The sequence below is a fragment of the Helianthus annuus genome, chromosome 5 (assembly GCF_002127325.2).
Source record: "Helianthus annuus cultivar XRQ/B chromosome 5, HanXRQr2.0-SUNRISE, whole genome shotgun sequence".
Taxonomy (NCBI): Eukaryota; Viridiplantae; Streptophyta; class Magnoliopsida; order Asterales; family Asteraceae; genus Helianthus; species Helianthus annuus.
Genome location: NC_035437.2, coordinates 7,886,614 through 7,907,404, shown reverse-complemented (window position 1 = coordinate 7,907,404; position 20,791 = coordinate 7,886,614). Strand labels below are relative to the sequence as shown.

The 20,791-nt window shown below is 39.2% G+C and overlaps 1 protein-coding gene and 1 long non-coding RNA gene across 2 annotated transcripts; both read right to left on the bottom strand.

Moving 5' to 3' along the window:
- Positions 1–1,506: 1,506 nt before the first annotated feature.
- On the bottom strand, positions 1,507–4,366 carry LOC110939879 (G patch domain-containing protein 11). The gene is made up of 5 exons (XM_022181459.2): positions 4,190–4,366; positions 3,575–4,117; positions 3,123–3,188; positions 2,762–2,906; positions 1,507–1,813 (listed from the first exon to the last, which is right to left on the bottom strand). The coding sequence occupies exons 1-4, from the start codon at positions 4,277–4,279 to the stop codon at positions 2,847–2,849; spliced, it is 759 nt and encodes a 252-aa protein (XP_022037151.1). The 5' UTR covers positions 4,280–4,366; the 3' UTR covers positions 1,507–1,813; positions 2,762–2,846.
- A 2,829-nt stretch (positions 4,367–7,195) lies between these two features.
- On the bottom strand, positions 7,196–8,583 carry LOC110938517. Its single transcript, XR_002591451.1, has 3 exons — positions 8,464–8,583; positions 7,943–7,996; positions 7,196–7,409 (listed from the first exon to the last, which is right to left on the bottom strand). It is a non-coding gene; the product is annotated as an uncharacterized LOC110938517 (long non-coding RNA).
- Positions 8,584–20,791: the final 12,208 nt, after the last annotated feature.

The window sequence follows — 20,791 nt, the reverse complement described above, 5'->3', positions numbered from 1 at the left end:
TATTTATTTTTGTCGACCAAGATATGGAAATTGAATTTTGTATGGGATTGCTTATCATGCTCTTGACTTGAATTTAGATTGTCACCTCCGATGGTTTGTCTAAACCATGAAGAAGATATCATAGATGCCCTTTTTAAACGTTTGTCCTTTTCAGGAATCAATCTTTACACAGAAAACCAATTTGGATGAAGTTATAACAGGAAACATAATCTTTTTAAAAAATCCAGACCAACCAAGTTCAATGCTTTCGAGATTTGAGATTTGGTACATGAAACTTGAGTGGTCCACGGGTGCTCTAGTGGTGGCCACGGGTATTTAAGTTCCACCTATGGTGGGCCCGGATGAATTTTTCCCTTCAGGTCTCAAGTTCGAGTCTGGATGATAGAGGTTTTTCATTGAGATGTTTAAATTGGGGATCTATTGTGCGAGAGGGCTATCTAGCACGAACATTGTTAAGACAACGTATGTTAGACGTCCCGACATTCGCGAATAATTCACACATTTCAAAAAAAAAACCTAAGAGGTCCAAAGGCAACTTTTTTTTTAAAATTTCATGTCATATGACTAGGATTGTGAACGAACCAAACGTTCATGAACTGATTGTGAACTTGTTCGGTAGGAAGTTCGTTTACATTTGTTTATTAAATAAACGAACAAACATTAACTAAATTATTTGTTTATTCAATAAAATGAACAAACATAAACACACACTATGTTGTTTGTTCATTTATATGTAACCTTTCAGCTTCTTAATATGCAACTTTTTTTCTCTCACAGCTTCTTAATATGTAACCTTTCACTCATTTAACCAAAGAAGCATGTGACTTAGTTTTTTTTTTTTTTTCTAAAAAGTATGTAATAAAGACTACCTAACCAACCCTGCAAACCCACCCAGTTTTTCACTTTATTGATTTAAGCTAGAAATCTTATCAAAACCGGCTGAACAGAACCATGAATATCGCTAATATATGCCTATAGTGTGCTCAAAAGATGGGAACCGTCTTGAGTTAGTCTAAGTCCTAAGGCGCCTTGCCTGAGCACCTAGGCTTTCGTCCAGAACACCTTTGACCATGTAGTATAATAAAGGTAACAAAAAACATTTCTCACTAACTACTAAGTTTAACTTGTGTGGTCGTGATAACTGATAATGTAGCTGGATTTGACTAGAATGAGGGTTATAACTTATAACCAAATTCTTCATCTGTCATCGCATGCGGCAGTGGCGGAACTAGCCCATTAAATCAGGGGTATCCCAAAAAAATTTTTTTACCGTGCAATCATACAATATGAAAAAACGACAATAAATAAACAAAATAAAACAAATACCTAACTAATTGGGCCACAATTTCAATCATATTATTAACAGTGTCAGAACCAGAAATTTTTAACCAGAGGATCAATAAATATATATATATATATATATACATGTATATATGTGTGTGTAGTTAACTATTTATGTAAGTCTACTAAATAAAATAAAAGAATAAATAAAATAAAAACTAGTTATATTTTTTAAACTAAATTAATTAAACTCACAACTAAAAATAAATAATAAGTAAAAACGCTAGTTCCAAAAAGGAATGTTGAATATGGTACAAGCCAAAACACAGATCTACAGAACCCTTAAGATAAAATACCTTCGGATATCAAATGCTGAAACGAATTCATCTCCTTCAATGGAATCCTCACCAGTCTGGTAATTCGAACATAGATTTCAACACATGTAGGTTGCCACGAACACTAAACGAATCAATGGATGCACAGTAGGAGAATTGAGTTGGCATCCTTTTGTTTCACATATTCAACGGCAATCCTGTAAGCCAAGAACACTAAATGATTCAGGTAATGTATCATAGGCTAATGCTAGACAAAAAACCCTAAAAATTTTAGGAAACTCTGGAAACTCAAAGCTCCCGACTTTTTTTTTTTTTTTTTTGAAAAAAATAACACATGTAATATACATGTTTTTAAGAGTTTTGGGCCCAAAAAAACAAAAAAGCGCCGAGTACTTTTTTTTTTAAAAAAATAAACAAGTTCCAGAAACTTCGGTGACTAACATGTGTTAGACAAAAAATGCTGAAAGTTGCTGAAATTTGTTTTTTTTTTTTTAAGAAAACCCTTCGGCGCTTTTTTGATTTTTTTGGCCCAAAACTCTTAAAAACATGTATATTACATGTGTTATTTTTAAAAAAAAAAAAAAAAAAGTCGGGAGCTTTGAGTTTCCCGGGTTTCTTAAATTTTTAGGGTTTTCTATATAGCCCAACCCTATATATAAAGAAAAGTACTTTCTTTAATAAATGAGTAAATTACAAAAATCGTCCTTTATGTATGTCACTTATTGCAAACTGTGTCCTTTATCTTCAATAATTACAGAAAACGTATTCGATGTTTGCAAACTCTTGCAAGTTATGTCCTTTAGCCCTAATTCGGTTAATTTTTCGTGGTTAAATCTGACCAAATGGGCCCCACATGAGGGTATTTTGGTCATTTTACTCTCATGTGGGGTCCATTTGGTCAAATTTAACCACAAAAATACTCTCATGTGAGGTACATTTGGTCAGATTTAACCACAAAAATTAACTGAGTTAGGGCTAAAGGACATAAGTTGCAAGGGTTTGCAAACATCGAATACGTTTTCTGTAATTATTGAAGACAAAGGACACAGTTTGCAATAAGTGACATACATAAATGACGATTTTTGTAATTTACTCTTAATAAATTTATTAGAATGTTGGAAGCGTGGATTTGTTGTGCATCATACCCGAAAAAATAATAACGTCTTCCGTCATCTCTACAGTGATAGTTCCCTTCTAGTCACATGAACATGGTAGATAATGTTTTGACTTCTAGTGATCGTCTTCATTAATGCCAGGACAGTTATCCAAAAGTGCATCCGTTGATTCATACTGGAAATACAGTTAACAAGAGTTAGCGAAACAAAGGAGAACGACGAAAAAGAAAGCACCAAAGACGATGATGATGCCAATCATAACACGCTATTTTACCAATATTAAGATTGCTAAATCGAATGTGCGTGTGTGCAGGTGTGTATAACTCACAGATCATATGCATATATAGAAGTTACGTATGATTAAAGTTGAAAGCATAAAGGTAAGACACACCTGACATCCACAAAAGAGACAGTAGTGAAAATTATCCCTCAGCTTCATCAATATTTCATGCAAATCCTGCAGTACAGATTGACTGTGTAAGTTTACAGCGACTACAAAAATGCTTTCAGTTAACTTAATTAACTTTAAATCATCAGTTCCTTAAACAACATGTGCACATTATCACCTCATTTAGATTAATCTATCTGTGCACATTATAACTCGAAAATTGTGTATTACTATTAATCATAATAGTCACACTACACCGCTTCGCTACATAGTGCGCTATAGCGACCGCTACAATCACTATTGACAACTATAATTCAAAGAGCTAACAATTAGCCTGTTAAAACATAAGTGTACGCAGATATATTCAAAAGCATAATCAACTATACCATCAAACTGTGATATTCAAAAGCATCAACAAAATACCCTGTGAGATTCAAATAAACGTAACCACATACCTCTTCCGTAATCACTTCCTCCTCTTCCTCCTCCTCATCACCACCATCATCCTCATCCTTCTTCTCCAACTCCACAACCTCTTTATTCTCCAACTGATCCAACACCCCTTTCGCCTTATAAAAATTCACAACCACCCTCTTACTCCTCCACCTCTCTTTAACCCGACACCCGAAATCCGCCATCAACTCTTCCTCTCTCCTCTTACTCTCCCACCCCAACTCCTCCTCCCTCCTCATCTTCTCCTTTATCGGATCCTCCCGCCCGATCCCAGCTCTCGACCTCCGTATCTCCACCCCCACCGGCTCAACCCGACCCGACCCACCCAACCCAGACCCTGGGGTATAACCCATCTGTGTCAACATCTTGAACCCAATGTTGGATTGAGGTATTGCTGATTCTAGGCTAGCTAGGGTTTGTTCATCCTCTTGTGCTTGTTTAATTTCTCGCTTTTGTTTTCTTTGTTGTTGCCAGTTTAGGGTTTTTTGTCTCTTCTTTGAAGGCTGTAAACTAGTTGATTTACTACTGTTACTGGTGTTATAAACCTGATACCAATTGAAAAGTTAGGGTTTTGAAAAGTGAAACATATGGTTTTTGATGTGTATGGAAAAGGTTACCTTTTTGGCGGGAGGGTTTGTGGAGGTTTCCGGTTGGGAAGATAGGAACTTTGAGAGGTCGCCCATGTAATCATCATCTTCATCCGCCATTGATAGGAATTGTGCTGCAAACTGAGTGTTGAAACCCTAGGGCTGGTTTACTGGATTTGCTGGGTTATTTAATACCCGAATAGCGTATTCGGATCGGATCCGTGATACAACTGCAAGTGTGTTCAATTTTTTTTTTTTTTTTTTTTTTTTTAAATTGACTTTCTTTCGTTCACACCAAACCAACCCGAAGACTGGCCAGCAACAAAAAACAAAACACCAAAAACAAAGTTATATAATTACAAATTTACACCAATCGCTCCATCCTATCGACTGAAATTGAGACCTATGTTTTAGCCAAAAAAAACCCATGGACCTAACGTTGCCAAAGATATCCTCCACTTTCGCCCGAAAGCCTTCCAAAACCGCTTTATTTCTCGCCGACCAAATGCACCAACAAGTGATGATGATGATGCCGTGGATAACCTTCGAAGCCGAGCGGCCCATTCTGCTAAACTTATGAACTTCGAAAAGATCTTTCATCGAGAATGCGAATATCGGAGGGATGCGACACCATCTACTAACCTTTTGCCAAACTAAATCCGTAATACGACATGAGATAAAGAGGTGAAGAACAGATTCGTCTTCGTCACCGCACATAGGGCATACCCCCGGTTGACTGACAATGCCCCTAGAAAGTAACGCGTCATAAGTCGGGATACGATTTAACTCCAACCTCCAAGCCAAAATATTACACTTAATTGGAATCCATTTGCACCAATCAAACACAAAATTATTCGGATCACATCTACCACGAACCATAAGATGTTTAGCAGATTTCACCGAGAAAATACCCGTAGCATCACCCGACCATCTCCATTTATCTCTACCGACTCCGAGAACGAGTGAGGATAACATACCCGTAATCGACGCCAATTCCTGAACCTCCTCGGCCACGTCCGGATCATTCTTCCAAAGCCACGAAACGCTTCCAGATAACCGATCACTCACCGAACAGTTTTTAACCGATCACTCACTGAACTTCCAAGTGTGTTCAATCTTGAGTGCACCTTTTGGGCTTTTACTCAAATCAGTTTGGGTTTGGGTTTGGGTTCACGAAAGTCGAAACTTGTTCTTAGTGGAACCGGTTTCGGTTAGCAACCAGAATTTGGATGGGTTCTAGCGCGTGGTGAAACATTCCCTGCTTTTCTTTTTCGCATCTAAAGACCTTATGGAAGCTCGGGATTTCTTACAGTTGGGAAAGAAAGATAAGAAGATCATTCATGGCCTTATTATTATTACATGTTGGTGCATTCGAAAAGGAAGAAATGAGACGGTTTTTAATAACGTCAAGAGTGGATGGCAGAGGTTTGCTTGGTTAAAAAATAGGGCATCTTTTAATTCCATTTGATAGAAGGAATGGTGTAAATATCATTTGTATATGTTGTAATTCTGTGTCTTTTGCCCGTTTGGGTCAGAGGCATGTTGTATTGTTGGCCTTTTGCCTGCTTTGGTCAAAGGTTTGTTGAATGAAGTTTACTTTAAAAAAAATGTTGGCCTTTGGCCCGCTTGGGTCGAAGGTTTGTTAAATGAAGTTTACTTTTCAAAAAAAAAGGTACCGGATTTTTAAGAGGGAAATGATTGGGTTGGGTTGGTTTTGATTTTATTGTCGGTTATGGCCGGTTCGGTTCAAGTTAAAGTGGTTTCTTACTGGTTCCAGCTAGGCAAGCTACAAACTAACTAATAATCGGTGGTTCGGGTTCAACCCTAACCACTTATTGCCAAACTGGTTTCAATATCGAATACGGTTTGGGTGGGATTATCAGTTTCGGTTCAAGAGCTAGAGTTTTTTTAACCCCTCTCACCTACACTCTTAATTGAAATACATAAACTTTGAAACTTGTTGAATCAGCATTTAATTTACTTTCTCCAGAAAATCAAAAAATTTGGCGACGTTAAGAGCCTTTTGACTAAAAATTAAAAAGTCCTCTATTTTTTAGGCGTTATGGAACTTTTAAATTCAACTAGAATTACACAAGTAACACATAAAACTAAAATCAAGATTTTGTAAAATTCGATTTTCTTTATAGTTGAAATGTGGATTTTTTTAAACGTCAGGTAGTATAAAAGTTGTAAGACCTCTCTTGATATTACTAGATTTAATGATAAATAAACTTGCATTTACTATAAATATTTAGAGTTCACAAAAGATTTCAAGATTTTAAGACCATAACTAATCATAATATTCGCGTTGTAATCCTACTAAACAAAATTCAAGACATAACTACAAGTGTTTACATAATCTTAAAACAAAATAGATCAAGTGCGGAAGCGTTGGTTTGTGTGTTCGGCTCAATTGCTTTTGCTTGATCATCATTCCCTTTAAAGGCATTACCTAGAAACTGAAATTTTAGACAAGCGTTAGCATTAAAGTCATTGGACAATAACATAATCGAAACTATGTTCAAAAACAATTTCAAGTAACCAAAAATATGAAAATTCAGCTTTCATGACTGGTGGCTACCATACCGTAACTTACGGTAGCCACCGTAAGTTACGGTAGCCCCTGGGAAATTGTGGTCTGCTGTAACTCAGTAGGAATCCACCGTAACGTTTTACTTGCTACCGTAAATTACGGTAGCCACCGTAATTTACGGTAGCTGCTGTACATCCTTTCTTGTTTTTGCAGTTTTGTCGATCCTTTTCCTACGTCTCCGTAATTTATTTTCGAACATGTTTATCACATGACTAAGGTTAATTACTCCTATCAGATTTTTACCCGCTATCATGTTTCGCTTCCCTTTCGAGGGATCGCTTACGCAATAATCTACATGCTTGTTGTTAGGACCGCTTTTCCTAAAATACTAGATTACATGCTAAGCAAGATCTTTCGGACATTGAAATACAATTTTGACACTTAATAGAAATTTTTACAAAATTTGGGCATGACCCGTTTGTAAAACGGGCATACCCCCTGTTTTGACATAACTTACAAGGTTTACAATACGACCCATTTTACATAAAACCATCCCAACAAAACGACAAGTTTTCAATTCTAAAACATTTCAACAAAGTTTAACAAGTAACAAACACGACCCAAAAGCATGCATATAAGTTGCGGAAGCGCTTGGTATCATAAGGCTTGAACATGTGCTCGTCCCATATCTCCAAATCGCCTATAGAGGTGCTTTACCTACATTAACATTCACAATTTAAAAAGGTTAGTTATCACCATAGAAAATCATAACCCTTCGTTTTAGCTTAATCCATACAAACGTTCTTACTCCTACGCATACAACAACCCAATAATTGGGTTAGGCATAACCACTCTCGTAGAGAGTTGACATACACATTCGACCCATGTAATTGGGTTTAGCATAAACACTCTTGTGGAGAGTTAAGCATACACATTCAACCCGTTTAATTGGGTTTATTGGCTTACAACATCACTCTTTCTTCTATCCGTAAATCAGATTAAAGCTTTCATCTTTACTATAGCATTCATGCTATCCGTTAGGACGGATGGCGTTCATCTTCACTTGACTCGATTGGATTTCAACCGATCAAATTGCATAACTTATCACTTCCTTCGTTAACTTACCCAAATCCACAAGGGATTTGTCGCTTACTTACTACAATGTCGCATTCGTTATACAAGGATAGCTTTTACACCGAAGTTTATGTAAATAGGAAATATAATAAAGACTTGTATAAAACGAAACATACCTCGATCTTGTGCTCCTTCCGCTTGCTTAGTGCCTGTACCTTCTTCTTTTACGCCTACATTAGAACATTCATTCCTTCATTTAGTTTGTCAATACTTTCTACTATTTTCATGTACATTCATCTTTTATGCATTTCATCGAACACTTGGTAGGCGTCATATTTAAGGTACAAGGTACAAGTCTATTAAGCATGTTCCTACTAACTCATTACAACACAAGAATCATCTTCCCCTAATTTCACATAATTTCCATTCTAAAATTAGTTTATCTAGCATTCAAGCATCACAACAATTTCACATATCAACTAAAACATGATCATAATCCTTATGAATTTCCTATTAGTAACATAATCTTAACAAAGTGGGTTTTTCACTACATTTTTCATACAACCTAAAATCAAGCATAATTCTTGCCCTAGAAGGTAATTTACAACTCAGATTTCCCTATTTTGATTCAAGAAATCGAGATTGGGATTTATCCCCTCATCCTACAATTCAAGATTTTTTCAGAAATTGAACTTACCACTTAAGAGATTAGGGTTAGCTAATCACAATTTAGGGATCATGCACCAGATTGGCTCATGAATTTGGATTGAATCACTTGATTCTTTGAACTAGGGTTTCCCCCTTCCTTTTGCCTTGTTTGATCGCAGAGAACTCCCACACACGTACTGTGTGTGGGTTTTTTCTTAATTGTTATTTTTAACTATCAAATTTTGATAGTTACAACCTTGACCCCTCTATTTTCATCTTAATTAAATTTAGGCATCATTTCTTTACTATTAGATTTAACTTATGTTTATTCAATATTTTTGGGGTGTTACAAGTCTACCCCCCTTAAAAGAGGTTTCGTCCCCGAAACCTGAACATAATTTAAATTTTTGACATACCGAAAAGAAAAGGATAGTGTCTCCTCATTTCATCTTCGGCTTCCCACGTAAGATCCGAACCCTTCCGGTGCCGCCATTGTACCAGCACCTGTTTAACAGCCTTGTTGCGGAGATTCTTCACCTTGAAATCTCTAATGGCTATGGGTCTCTCTACATAGTTTAACCTCTCGTCCAACTCAATGTCATCGAGAGGTACTAATGCTGTGTCATCCGCGAGACATTTCCTCAATTGAGACACGTGGAAGGTACTGTGAATCCCGTCTAGAGCAGGCGGTAATTCTAGTCGATACGCAACCCTTCCAACCCGAGCCAAAATTTTAAACGGCCCAATGTAACGAGGACCTAGCTTTCCCCGTTTGCGAAAACGGATTATACCCTTCCATGGGGACACTTTTAGCAAGACAAAATCTCCGACTTGGAATTCGATAGGACGCTTTCTCTTGTCTGCATAAGCTTTTTGCCGATCTTGAGCTGCTTTCAACCTTGTTCTAACCATTTCGATCTTTTCATTCGTTATTGCTATTAAATCACTTGGTGCAAGTTCTCTTTGTCCTACTTCACCCCAACATACGGGAGTCCTACATTTCCTCCCGTATAGTAGCTCGTAAGGTGCCATTTGAATACCACTATGGTAACTGTTATTATAAGAAAATTCGACCAGTGGCAATTGGTCGTCCCAACTTCCCCCAAAATCTAAGGCACACGCCCTCAACATATCGACAAGTGTTTGAATGGTCCTTTCTGACTGGCCGTCAGTTTGAGGGTGGTAGGCGGTACTTATGTGCAATTTCGTACCCACGCTCTCGTGAAACTTTCGCCAGTAACGAGAAGTAAATCTGGTGTCCCGATCCGAGACAATCGACACGGGCACCCCATGACGGGATATGATCTCGTTCATATAAATTTCTGCCATCTTCTCGGAAGAGTAAGCTTCTTTGATGGGTAAAAAGTGAGCGCTTTTTGTAAGTCGGTCTACGATTACCCATATTGTATTGTGCCCTTTCTTTGTCTTAGGAAGCTTGGTTATCAAATCCATCGTTAGTTCCTCCCACTTCCATATCGGTATCTCCAAAGGTTGTAACTTCCCGTACGGCTTTTGATGTTCTGCTTTCACTTGGGAGCATGTTAGGCATTTCGCGACGTATTTAACTATGTCACGCTTCATACCCGGCCACCAGTAATTGACTTTCAAGTCCCGATACATTTTTGTAGCCCCAGGATGGACCGAATATCGAGACTTATGTGCCTCGTCAAGCAAGGCAGCCTTGACTTCACAGAACCGTGGGATCCAAATTCGGCCGTACCGCGTCTTAAGCCCGGTCGAATTCTCTTCTAGATTATCTATTACACCTTTTAATCTTTCCCTCTTCAGGTCTTCCACTCCGAGTGACTTTACTTGGGATTCGCGTATCGCTTCGAGTAATCGTGGCGTAACTATCATCTTCATGGATTTCACTCTTAAGGGAGATGGATACTCTTTACGGCTTAACGCATCGGCTACTACATTTGCCTTTCCCGGGTGGTAGAGGATATCACAATCATAATCTTTGATAAATTCCAACCACCTCCGCTGCCTCATATTTAAGTCTCTCTGTTCTAATAAATACTTAAGGCTTTTTTGGTTCGAGTAAATGGTGCATTTTGCCCCATATAGATAATGCCTCCAAATCTTTAATGCAAACACTACCGCCGCTAGTTCCAAGTCGTGTATGGGGTAGTTCACCTCATGTGGCTTCAATTGTCGTGAAGCATAAGCGATAACTCTCCCTCTCTGCATTAGAACACAACCCAATCCCTGGTGTGAAGCGTCTGAATAGACCACCAGGTCTTCGGTTCCGTCTGGTAATGTTAAGATCGGGGGACTTGACAGTTTCTCTTTTAACATTTGAAAAGCCTCCTCCTGTTCTTTTTCCCATACAAACTTCTCTTTCTTTCTTGTCAATTTTGTTAAGGGTAAAGCTATCTTGGAAAAATCCTGTATGAACCTTCGGTAGTATCCAGCAAGACCCAGAAAACTTCTTATCTCTGTTGGGTTTTTCGGAGGAACCCACTTCATTACAGCATCGATCTTTGAAGGATCGACCAAAACACCCTCCGAATTTATCACGTGCCCCAGAAACTGTACCTCCCTAAGCCAAAAGGCGCACTTTGAAAATTTTGCGTAGAGCTTCTCCTTACGGAGAGTTTCAAGTACTTCACGCAAATGTACAGCATGTTCGTCTTTGCTTCGTGAATAAACCAAAATGTCATCTATGAATACAATTACCGATCTATCCAACATGGGTCGGCATACACGGTTCATAAGGTCCATAAATGCCGCCGGCGCATTAGTTAACCCGAAAGACATTACTAAAAACTCATAATGTCCGTAACGGGTTCTAAATGCGGTCTTTGGAATGTCTTCTTCTCGTACTCTAACCTGATGGTACCCCGATCGCAGATCTATCTTGGAGAACCAACTCGCCCCTTGTAACTGATCAAAAAGGTCGTCAATTCTAGGTAAAGGGTAGCGGTTCTTTATGGTTAGCTTATTTAACTCCCTATAGTCGATGCACATGCGCATCGACCCGTCTTTCTTCTTAACAAATAAGACGGGCGCTCCCCAAGGCGACACACTTGGGCGTATAAAGCCCTTGTCTAGGAGGTCTTGTATTTGTGTCATTAATTCCCGCATTTTCGTGGGAGCTAATCTATAGGGAGCCTTCGCAACCGGTTTCGCACCCGGATTCAATTCGATGTTGAATTCCACTTCTCGCTCGGGAGGGAGTCCCGGCAATTCCTCCGGGAATACATCCGGAAATTCGTTCACAACTTCAACATCTTCAAGCTTTGGGGAGCTTTGTTGAGTATTTATTACGTAAGCTAAGTATGCTCTACTCCCATTGAGCATGTACTTAGTAGCTTGAACGAGAGTACATAGCTTCGCTTCCATCTTTCTTTCGCCTTGTATATTTAATCGTCTCCCACTTGGAGTTTGGAGAAGTATGGATTTGGTTTCACATTTTATCTCCGCGTGGTTTTGAGACATCCAATCCATACCCACTATTAATTTGAATTCCCCCAAGATCATGGGTATAAGATCAATAGCAAACTCCTCACCCTCAATGGTCAATTTACAATTTTTACATATTTCGTGCAATAAATAACTTTTACTATCTGCTATCTCTACTTCTAAGGGCATCGACATTCGTTCAATCTTAAAGGATGGATGTTGAACAATTTCACTAGAGATAAACGACATAGTGGCTCCGGTGTCAAACAAAACGTAAACCGGTATAGAATTTATTAGAAAAATACCTGAGACCACATTTGGCTGGGACTTGGCTTCTTCAGATGTGATCTGAAACATTCTCCCCTTTGCCCTAGAACCCTCTTGCTTCTTATCTTCTTTCTTTGACTCTTGTTGAAGCTTTGGACATTCCGACTTGATATGCCCTTTTTCGAAACAATTGAAACAAGTCTTTGGGTTGTTTGGGCATTGATAGGACGAGTGCCCATCCTTACCGCATTTAAAGCACCCCTTCTTACCTAACAAACACTCTCCGGTATGGAGCTTTCCACACGTCTTGCATGGTGTAATTCCACCTTTCGACTTACCCTTTCTTCCTTGATCCTGGAACTTCCCCTTCTTGGATGGACTAAAGCTTGCACCTTTTTCACTCGGTCTCTTTTCACCTCGCTCCTCTTGCCTTTTAATTTCGATCTCTCTATCCCGCGCTAAGTTAATAAGCTCCTCGAGGGTTTCACATTTCGAGGGGGTGATGAACTCTCTAATTTCTGCCTTTAGCACGCCATAGAAACGATTTATCTTCATTCTTTCGGTTGTCACTAAATCCCCACAGAATTTCATCTTGTCCATAAAGGTGTTTGCTATTTCATTTACTGATTCGTTCTTCTGTCGGAGGCGTAAGAAATCCTCCTGGATCTTGTCAATAGCCGACTGAGGGCAATGATACTTCATGAAGGGCCCCTTAAACTCTTGCCAAGACATAACTTGCAGTCTGTCTTCGCCTACCTCCTTGCTGTGAGCATCCCACCAATCCTTCGCCTGATGGGTTAGTAACCCGGTAGCGAACATCACTTGATCCTCCTTATCGCACCGACTTCGTATAAAGACCGCCTCTATGTTCGAGATCCATCTTTGACATTCAACAGGATCTATTTTACCGTCATACGTCGTCGGATGGCATGCCATAAAATCTTTATAAGTGCACCTTCGTTCCTTACCTCTACCCTTGGATCCTTCGATCAATTCTTTCAATTCCTCGAACCTACTGGTCATCATAGCATCCACAACCCCCAGAACTCTACTTTCTACTTCTTGAGCCAATCGTGGAAGATTGGCTTGTATAACCCCTTCCGTTACCTCCGTAACTTTGTTCTCGAATGCTTCTTGTCTAGCCGCTTCATTGTTATCATCATTATCATCATTAACATTTCTTGCATCAGCCATCTACACAAAATCATGGTTACACTTATTACGAATCATAGATTTTAGCATTTCGTAATTCATCATTCCGTGTCACTTATACCCGTAATTACATTTCGAATTTTATTCCATACATTCGCCGTTTATCTCATACCTTCACATACATTTCGTTCAACGTTTGATGGTTTTATACCCTTACCGTTATCTATCTATTTACTTACATGCTTATTCTGCCCCATATTGATCCGACAAGATTATGAATCCGGCTCCCGGGAAGTTCCGTTAAATAAAAATATAAAAATTTAAAGAAAATTGTGGGCTGGATCAGACAAGCCGTCGGCGACGGCTCACCAACCCGTCGGCGACGGGCCTTGCAAATGGCCGTCGGCCCCTTTTACCCCGTCGGCAGACGGTTAACGCGTCGGGAAAAAGGGTGGCATCGGCGACGGGAGGGTACCCGTCGGCGACGGCCCTCCGTTTTGCAAAACGCTGCAGTTTAGTTTTTTGGCTGTTCCGACTGTTTTCCGGGTCTGTTTTCAGCTTCCCGGGTCCCGGTATTTCTCATTTAACCCATCTTAACATTTCTTAACATAATAAACCTCAATTCTTTAACCGTAGCGCATAATACATGATCATATTAAACAAACGTTTAAAAATTTTACCTCCTTGGCGATCTTGGAGCGAGCACATTTGCACGAGCCATCGGTTTGAGTTCGGACACTAAGACTCTTGCCGAATCTCTCAAACCTTGGCTCTGATACCAACTTGTTAGGACCGCTTTTTCTAAAATACTAGATTACATGCTAAGCAAGATCTTTCGGACATTGAAATACAATTTTGACACTTAATAGAAATTTTTACAAAATTTGGGCATGACCCGTTTGTAAAACGGGCATACCCCCCTGTTTTGACATAACTTACAACGTTTACAATACGACCCATTTTACATAAAACCATCCCAACAAAAACGACAAGTTTTCAATTCTAAAACATTTCAACAAAGTTTAACAAGTAACAAACACGACCCAAAAGCATGCATATAAGTTGCGGAAGCGCTTGGTATCATAAGGCTTGAACATGTGCTCGTCCCATATCTCCAAATCGCCTATAGAGGTGCTTTACCTACATTAACATTCACAATTTAAAAAGGTTAGTTATCACCATAGAAAATCATAACCCTTCGTTTTAGCTTAATCCATACATACGTTCTTACTCCTACGCATACAACAACCCAATAATTGGGTTAGGCATAACCACTCTCGTAGAGAGTTGACATACACATTCGACCCATGTAATTGGGTTTAGCATAAACACTCTTGTGGAGAGTTAAGCATACACATTCAACCCGTTTAATTGGGTTTATTGGCTTACAACATCACTCTTTCTTCTATCCGTAAATCGGATTAAAGCTTTCATCTTTACTATAGCATTCATGCTATCCGTTAGGACGGATGGCGTTCATCTTCACTTGACTCGATTGGATTTCAACCGATCAAATTGAATAACTTATCACTTCCTTCGTTAACTTACCCAAATCCACAAGGGATTTGTCGCTTACTTACTACAATGTCGCATTCGTTATACAAGGATAGCTTTTACACCGAAGTTTATGTAAATAGGAAATATAATAAAGACTTGTATAAAACGAAACATACCTCGATCTTGTGGTCCTTCCGCTTGCTTAGTGCTTGTACCTTCTTCTTTTACGCCTACATTAGAACATTCATTCCTTCATTTAGTTTGTCAATACTTTCTACTATTTTCATGTACATTCATCTTTTATGCATTTCATCGAACACTTGGTAGGCGTCATATTTAAGGTATAAGGTACAAGTCTATTAAGCATGTTCCTACTAACTCATTACAACACAAGAATCATCTTCCCCTAATTTCACATAATTTCCATTCTAAAATTAGTTTATCTAGCATTCAAGCATCACAACAATTTCACATATCAACTAAAACATGATCATAATCCTTATGAATTTCCTATTAGTAACATAATCTTAACAAAGTGGGTTTTTCACTACATTTTTCATACAACCTAAAATCAAGCATAATTCTTGCCCTAGAAGGTAATTTACAACTCAGATTTCCCTATTTTGATTCAAGAAATCGAGATTGGGATTTATCCCCTCATCCTACAATTCAAGATTTTTTCAGAAATTGAACTTACCACTTAAGAGATTAGGGTTAGCTAATCACAATTTAGGGATCATGCACCAGATTGGCTCATGAATTTGGATTGAATCACTTGATTCTTTGAACTAGGGTTTCCCCCTTCCTTTTGCCTTGTTTGATCGCAGAGAACTCCCACACACGTACTGTGTGTGGGTTTTTTCTTAATTGTTATTTTTAACTATCAAATTTTGATAGTTACAACCTTGACCCCTCTATTTTCATCTTAATTAAATTTAGGCATCATTTCTTTACTATTAGATTTAACTTATGTTTATTCAATATTTTTGGGGTGTTACACTTGTTTCCAATGCTTCGAGCTTGCCTTTTTATGCTACTTGACGTGCTTACAATTCCGAACTTTAACTCATGTATAAGGAGTTAAATTTCTCAACTAGTTTAGTGTGTCCGCTACACGGCTTACGCTTTGTTTATAACCATCCATGAAGTGATGGTAACCAACATCAAGTTTACTCTTCAACTTGTTTTGACCCGTTTGGATGCCGAAGTTTAGGCACAATTCAAGACATTTCAAAATCCATTTCTATCACTTGTTTTGACCCGTTTTTACTTGTTTAAGACACATAGTCACTTTCGTGACATATTGATTTATCTTGTTTTACTGTGTTTCAATATGACGACATAAACTAACAAACAAACTTAATGTAACGAAACGGTAATTTCGTACCTTTAAAGCACTCCTTTCCCACGCGTATTCCCTCCGGCTTGTCCGCTTGACGATCCGGACTCTTTGCCTAGAGAGTTCAATTTACAATTGGTTTAGAACTCTTTACATGATTATTAACGCATCATTATAAACAATAAACAAATCTGCGTTTTCATTCTATTTTTAACATTTAAATCCCCACTTAAGCATTTCAACAAACACCTGGCGGGTCAGATTTTCACATAATCATTACCAAGTTCATGACTTGTAATTATCATCTAATTTCACTTCAATTAGTCAAATTTTACTCATGTCTTAACATCAATATTTCTGAAATTACTTCTTAAATTCAGATTGTGCTAGAACAAGAGTTATAATTCTAGTATTCGTCAAGCTCATCATACACCTACAATGGTGATTACTAAACCCTATAAGTATCATGCAAGATTTTGTCAAGAATTCATCTAGGGTTTGTTCCTAAACCTCATATTACTTCTAATTTCATCCATGCATCAAGTAATCAAGCTAGATTTTCGTTTTTCACATTTGATCAAGAATTCAAGTTGTAACAAAATACCAAAATTTTACATACCTTTCGATCCCTATAACGAGGTGATCAGTAATTTATGTTCGAAACTTGTTTTAGAGTAGATTAGGGCTTCAATTTTGTGGATTTTGTGTGAAGCTAGGGTTTGGAGAAAGCTCTTGGTCGCCCCTCCTTCTTGATCGACCAGACACACTTAATTGTGTGTTTGGTATGTTTTAATTTTGTTTTAGTATACTTTAGTTTCAAATTTGACAACATAGGTCCCTCTAGCTTTGTTTAACTTAAAGTTTGGTTGGTTTTTTAACCTTGTTATAAGTTATTTTTAGACTTGTAATTAACTAGGTTAAAAATCCCTAGTTACTTAATCCTTGTTTATTTATACTTTATAATTTTAATATAAAATTTTATATTTTCGGGGTGTTACAAGTCCACCCCCTTAAAGGGGTTTCGTCCCCGAAACCGGATTACATACCAAATAAAGTAGGGTAGAGCCGTTGCATCTCCTCTTCGGATTCCCATGTGGTATCTGCACCCTTCCTGTGTTCCCATTTGACCTTTAATTGATTGATTTTTTTTTTTTTTTTTTTTAGGGTTTTTACTTTACGATCCAAAATCGCAATGGGCTTTACCACATAGTTTAATTTGTCATCCACCTCGATGTCGTCGTAGTGGATATAAGTTGTCTCATCGGCTAGACATTTCCGAAAATGTGACACATGAAATGTGTTATGAATTCGGCTTAATTCTTCCGGCAGTTCAAGGCGGTAAGCTACCTTTCCTTCTCATTCAACAATCGAAAATGGTCCGATAAATCTTGGGCTCAATTTCCCCCTCTTTCTAAACCGGATAACCCCTTTCCATGGGGATACCTTGAGCATGACTTTATCCCCAACCTGAAACTCGATTGGTCTCCTCCTTTTGTCAGCACGCGACTTTTGTCTATCTTGAGCCGCTTTCAAGTGAGCCCGAACCACCTCAATCTTTTCATTAGTGGCTCGTACTATATCTTGGTGGGCACGTTCACATGGACCCACTTCACCCCAACATACCGGGGTTCAGCATTTCCTACCATAGAGCATTTCGTACGGCGCTATCCCAATACTAACATGATAGCTGTTGTTATAAGAAAACTCGACCAAGGGTAGATAGACATCTCAACTACCTCTAAAGTCGATTATACATGCCCGAAGCATGTCTTCCAATGTTTGTATTGTTCTTTCACTTTGTCCATCCGTCTGAGGATGGTACGCAGTGCTGATGAACAATTTGGTTCCCATTTGTTCTTGGAAATCTCGCCAGAAATTTGAAGTGAACCGGGTATCCCTATCGGTCGCAATGGATACCGGTACTCCATGGCGTGATATTATCTCATTAGTGTAAACTTCTGACATCTTTTCTGACGTATAAGTCTCACGAATTGGAATGAAGTGAGCACTTTTCGTCAATCTATCTACAACTACCCATATCGCATCGAAATCGCGGTTCGTTTTTGGTAATTTGGTTAATAGGTCCATCGTAATATGTTCCCATTTCCAAACCGGGATTTCTAACCGTTGGAGTTTACCATATGGCTTTTGGCGCTCCGCCTTGACTTGTAGACATGTCAAACACTTTTCCACGTATTTCACAACATCTCTTTTCATTCCGGGCCACCAATAGTTTTGTTTTAAGTCGTTATACATTTTGGTCGCTCCCGGATGAATGGAATAACCAGACTTGTGAGGTTCATCAAGTAGAAGCTTTTTAACTCCACATGTGTTAGGAACCCAAATTCTATCGAAACGTGTCTTCAAACCGTGACTGCCTACCTGTAGATCTTTAACTTGGCCAATAATTTTTTCCTTTCTCCAGTTTTCCGTCTTTACTGCTTCATCTTGTGCTCCTCAGATCTGTTCTAGTAAGCCCGAGGTCACAATGAGCTGCAACGATTGTACCCGTATCGGGGTATAATCTGCCTTTCTGCTCATCGCAGCAGCCACTACATTGGCTTTCCCGGGGTGGTAGTGTATTTCACAATCGAAATCCTTGACCGTTTCCAACCACCGCCTTTGTCTCATGTTTAATTCCTTCTGATCAAAGAAATATTTCAAACTTTTATGGTCGGTAAAGATTGTACATTTTACTCCATATAAGTAATGTATCCATATTTTTAAAGCAAACACTACTGCCGCCAGTTCCAAGTCGTGAGTCGGGTATTTCTTTTCATGGATCTTCAATTGCCTCGAGGCATAGGCGATGACTTTGCCTCGTTGCATTAAAACACATCCGAGCCCTGAATGCGACGCATCCGAGTAAACCACCATGTCGTCAACTCCTTCCGGTAATGTTAACACCGGAGCGTGAGTTAACTTTTCTTTGAGCGTTTGGAAGGCTTCCTCCTGTTCGATGCCCCATACAAACTTTTCCTCCTTGCGAGTTAATTTGGTCAATGGTGAAGCAATTTTGGAGAAATCTTGTATGAATCTCCGATAATACCCCGCGAGCCCTAAAAGCTTCAGATTTCGAAGGGGTTTCTTGGAGGGTTCCATTTTGACACAGCTTCTACTTTTGACGGATCCACTAGTACTCCATCGGCACTAATGATATGCCCAAGAAATTGCACCTCACGTAACCAGAAGGCGCACTTTGAGAATTTTGCATATAGCCTTTCTCGTCTGAGTGTCTCTAACACTTCTTTCAAATGAAGTACATGCTCAGCTTCATTCTTCGAATACACTAAAATGTCATCGACAAATACAATTACAGACTTATCTAGCATAGGTTTGCAAACTCGATTCATGAGGTCCATGAAAGCTGCGGGTGCATTAGTCAACCCAAAGGGCATTACAAGGAACTCATAATGCCCGTATCGCGTACGAAAGGCCGTCTTCGGTACATCCTCCTCTTTGACTTTCAGTTGGTGATAACCCGATCTGAGATCAATCTTTGAGAAACAACTTGCTCCTTGTAGTTGGTCGAACAAGTCATCAATTCTTGGAAGTGGGTATCGATTCTTTACCGTGAGTTTGTTTAACTCTCGGTAATCGATACACATGCGCATACTGCCGTCCTTCTTTTTCACGAATATAACGGGTGCGCCCCACGGGGATACACTCGGTCGGATAAACCCTTTGTCGAGCAATTCTTGGATTTGAGACATCAATTCTTGTAGCTCCGATGGCGCGAGCCGGTACGGTGCCTTGGTCACAGGTTTTGCGTCCGGAATCAGTTCGATTATGATCTCTACCTCCCGTTTTGGTGGTATTCCCGGTAGTTCTTCCGGGAATACATCTTTGTCACACCCCCAAATCCACCTGCGGAGTATCACCGCTTGGGAGCGTGACTGACCAGGATCAAGCCACCAATCATATTGAACATGAAAATATATAATAAAAGTTATCCATCAATACGAAAGGTGTTTATCAAAACCAACATAGTTAAGTATAGCGGAAGCATTTATGTAAAAACCCCATCATAAATATTAATGTATGAAATGACGTAAGTAATCACGATCCATTTGCCCACAACGACCTGCTCCTCCTTGTGCAAGCTCCATAATGTACCTAAGGTCCTGCAAGGGATGCAGCAGATAATCAACAACTAGTTGAGCGAGTTCACAGAAAGTAATTTCGTAACAGTAATGCGTAAATTCATTCTAATGGGGCTTCCCAAGCCTTGTATATATATTACTAGTGGGGGATTCCCACGTTTATCTTTACTAACGGGGACTTCCCATTATGGTACTTACTAGACTATTTGCAACCATGTGTTCTTCTTAAACCGAGAACAGGAATACGTACAAGGTCACGCAGGATTTACGTGAGTGCCCTTCCCCGAGGACAGTGGTACGTGTGGGGTTTACGCAGGATTTACGTAAGTGTCCTTCCGACCCGGAAGACAGTAGTGGGTATTAGGTTACGCAGGATTTACGTAAGTGTCCTCCCGACCCGGGAGACAATGGTAGATACTAGTTTACGCAGGATTTACGTAAGTGTCCTGACTATCCTGAGGACGATGGTCTATAGTCTAGTGATTGCGTAAGTACGAGTAATCATTCCATAACAAACATTCCAACCCAATTCCCAACCCGGGAATCCCATGCCTTGGCTGTGTGAACTCACCTTGGTTTGCTCGGCAGATACACAAAAGGAGAGGGTTCTT

What these genes read in the sequence shown, in the direction of transcription:
- LOC110939879 (XM_022181459.2), bottom strand. Translation starts at nt 4,279, where the DNA reads ATGGCGGATGAAGATGATGATTACATGGGCGACCTCTCAAAGTTCCTA. An exon ending in AGGAAGTGATTACGGAAGAG is followed by an intron (nt 3,189 to 3,574) that starts GTATGTGGTTAC and finishes TCTGTACTGCAG; the next exon opens with GATTTGCATGAAATATTGAT. An exon ending in GTCTCTTTTGTGGATGTCAG is followed by an intron (nt 2,907 to 3,122) that starts GTGTGTCTTACC and finishes CTGTATTTCCAG; the next exon opens with TATGAATCAACGGATGCACT.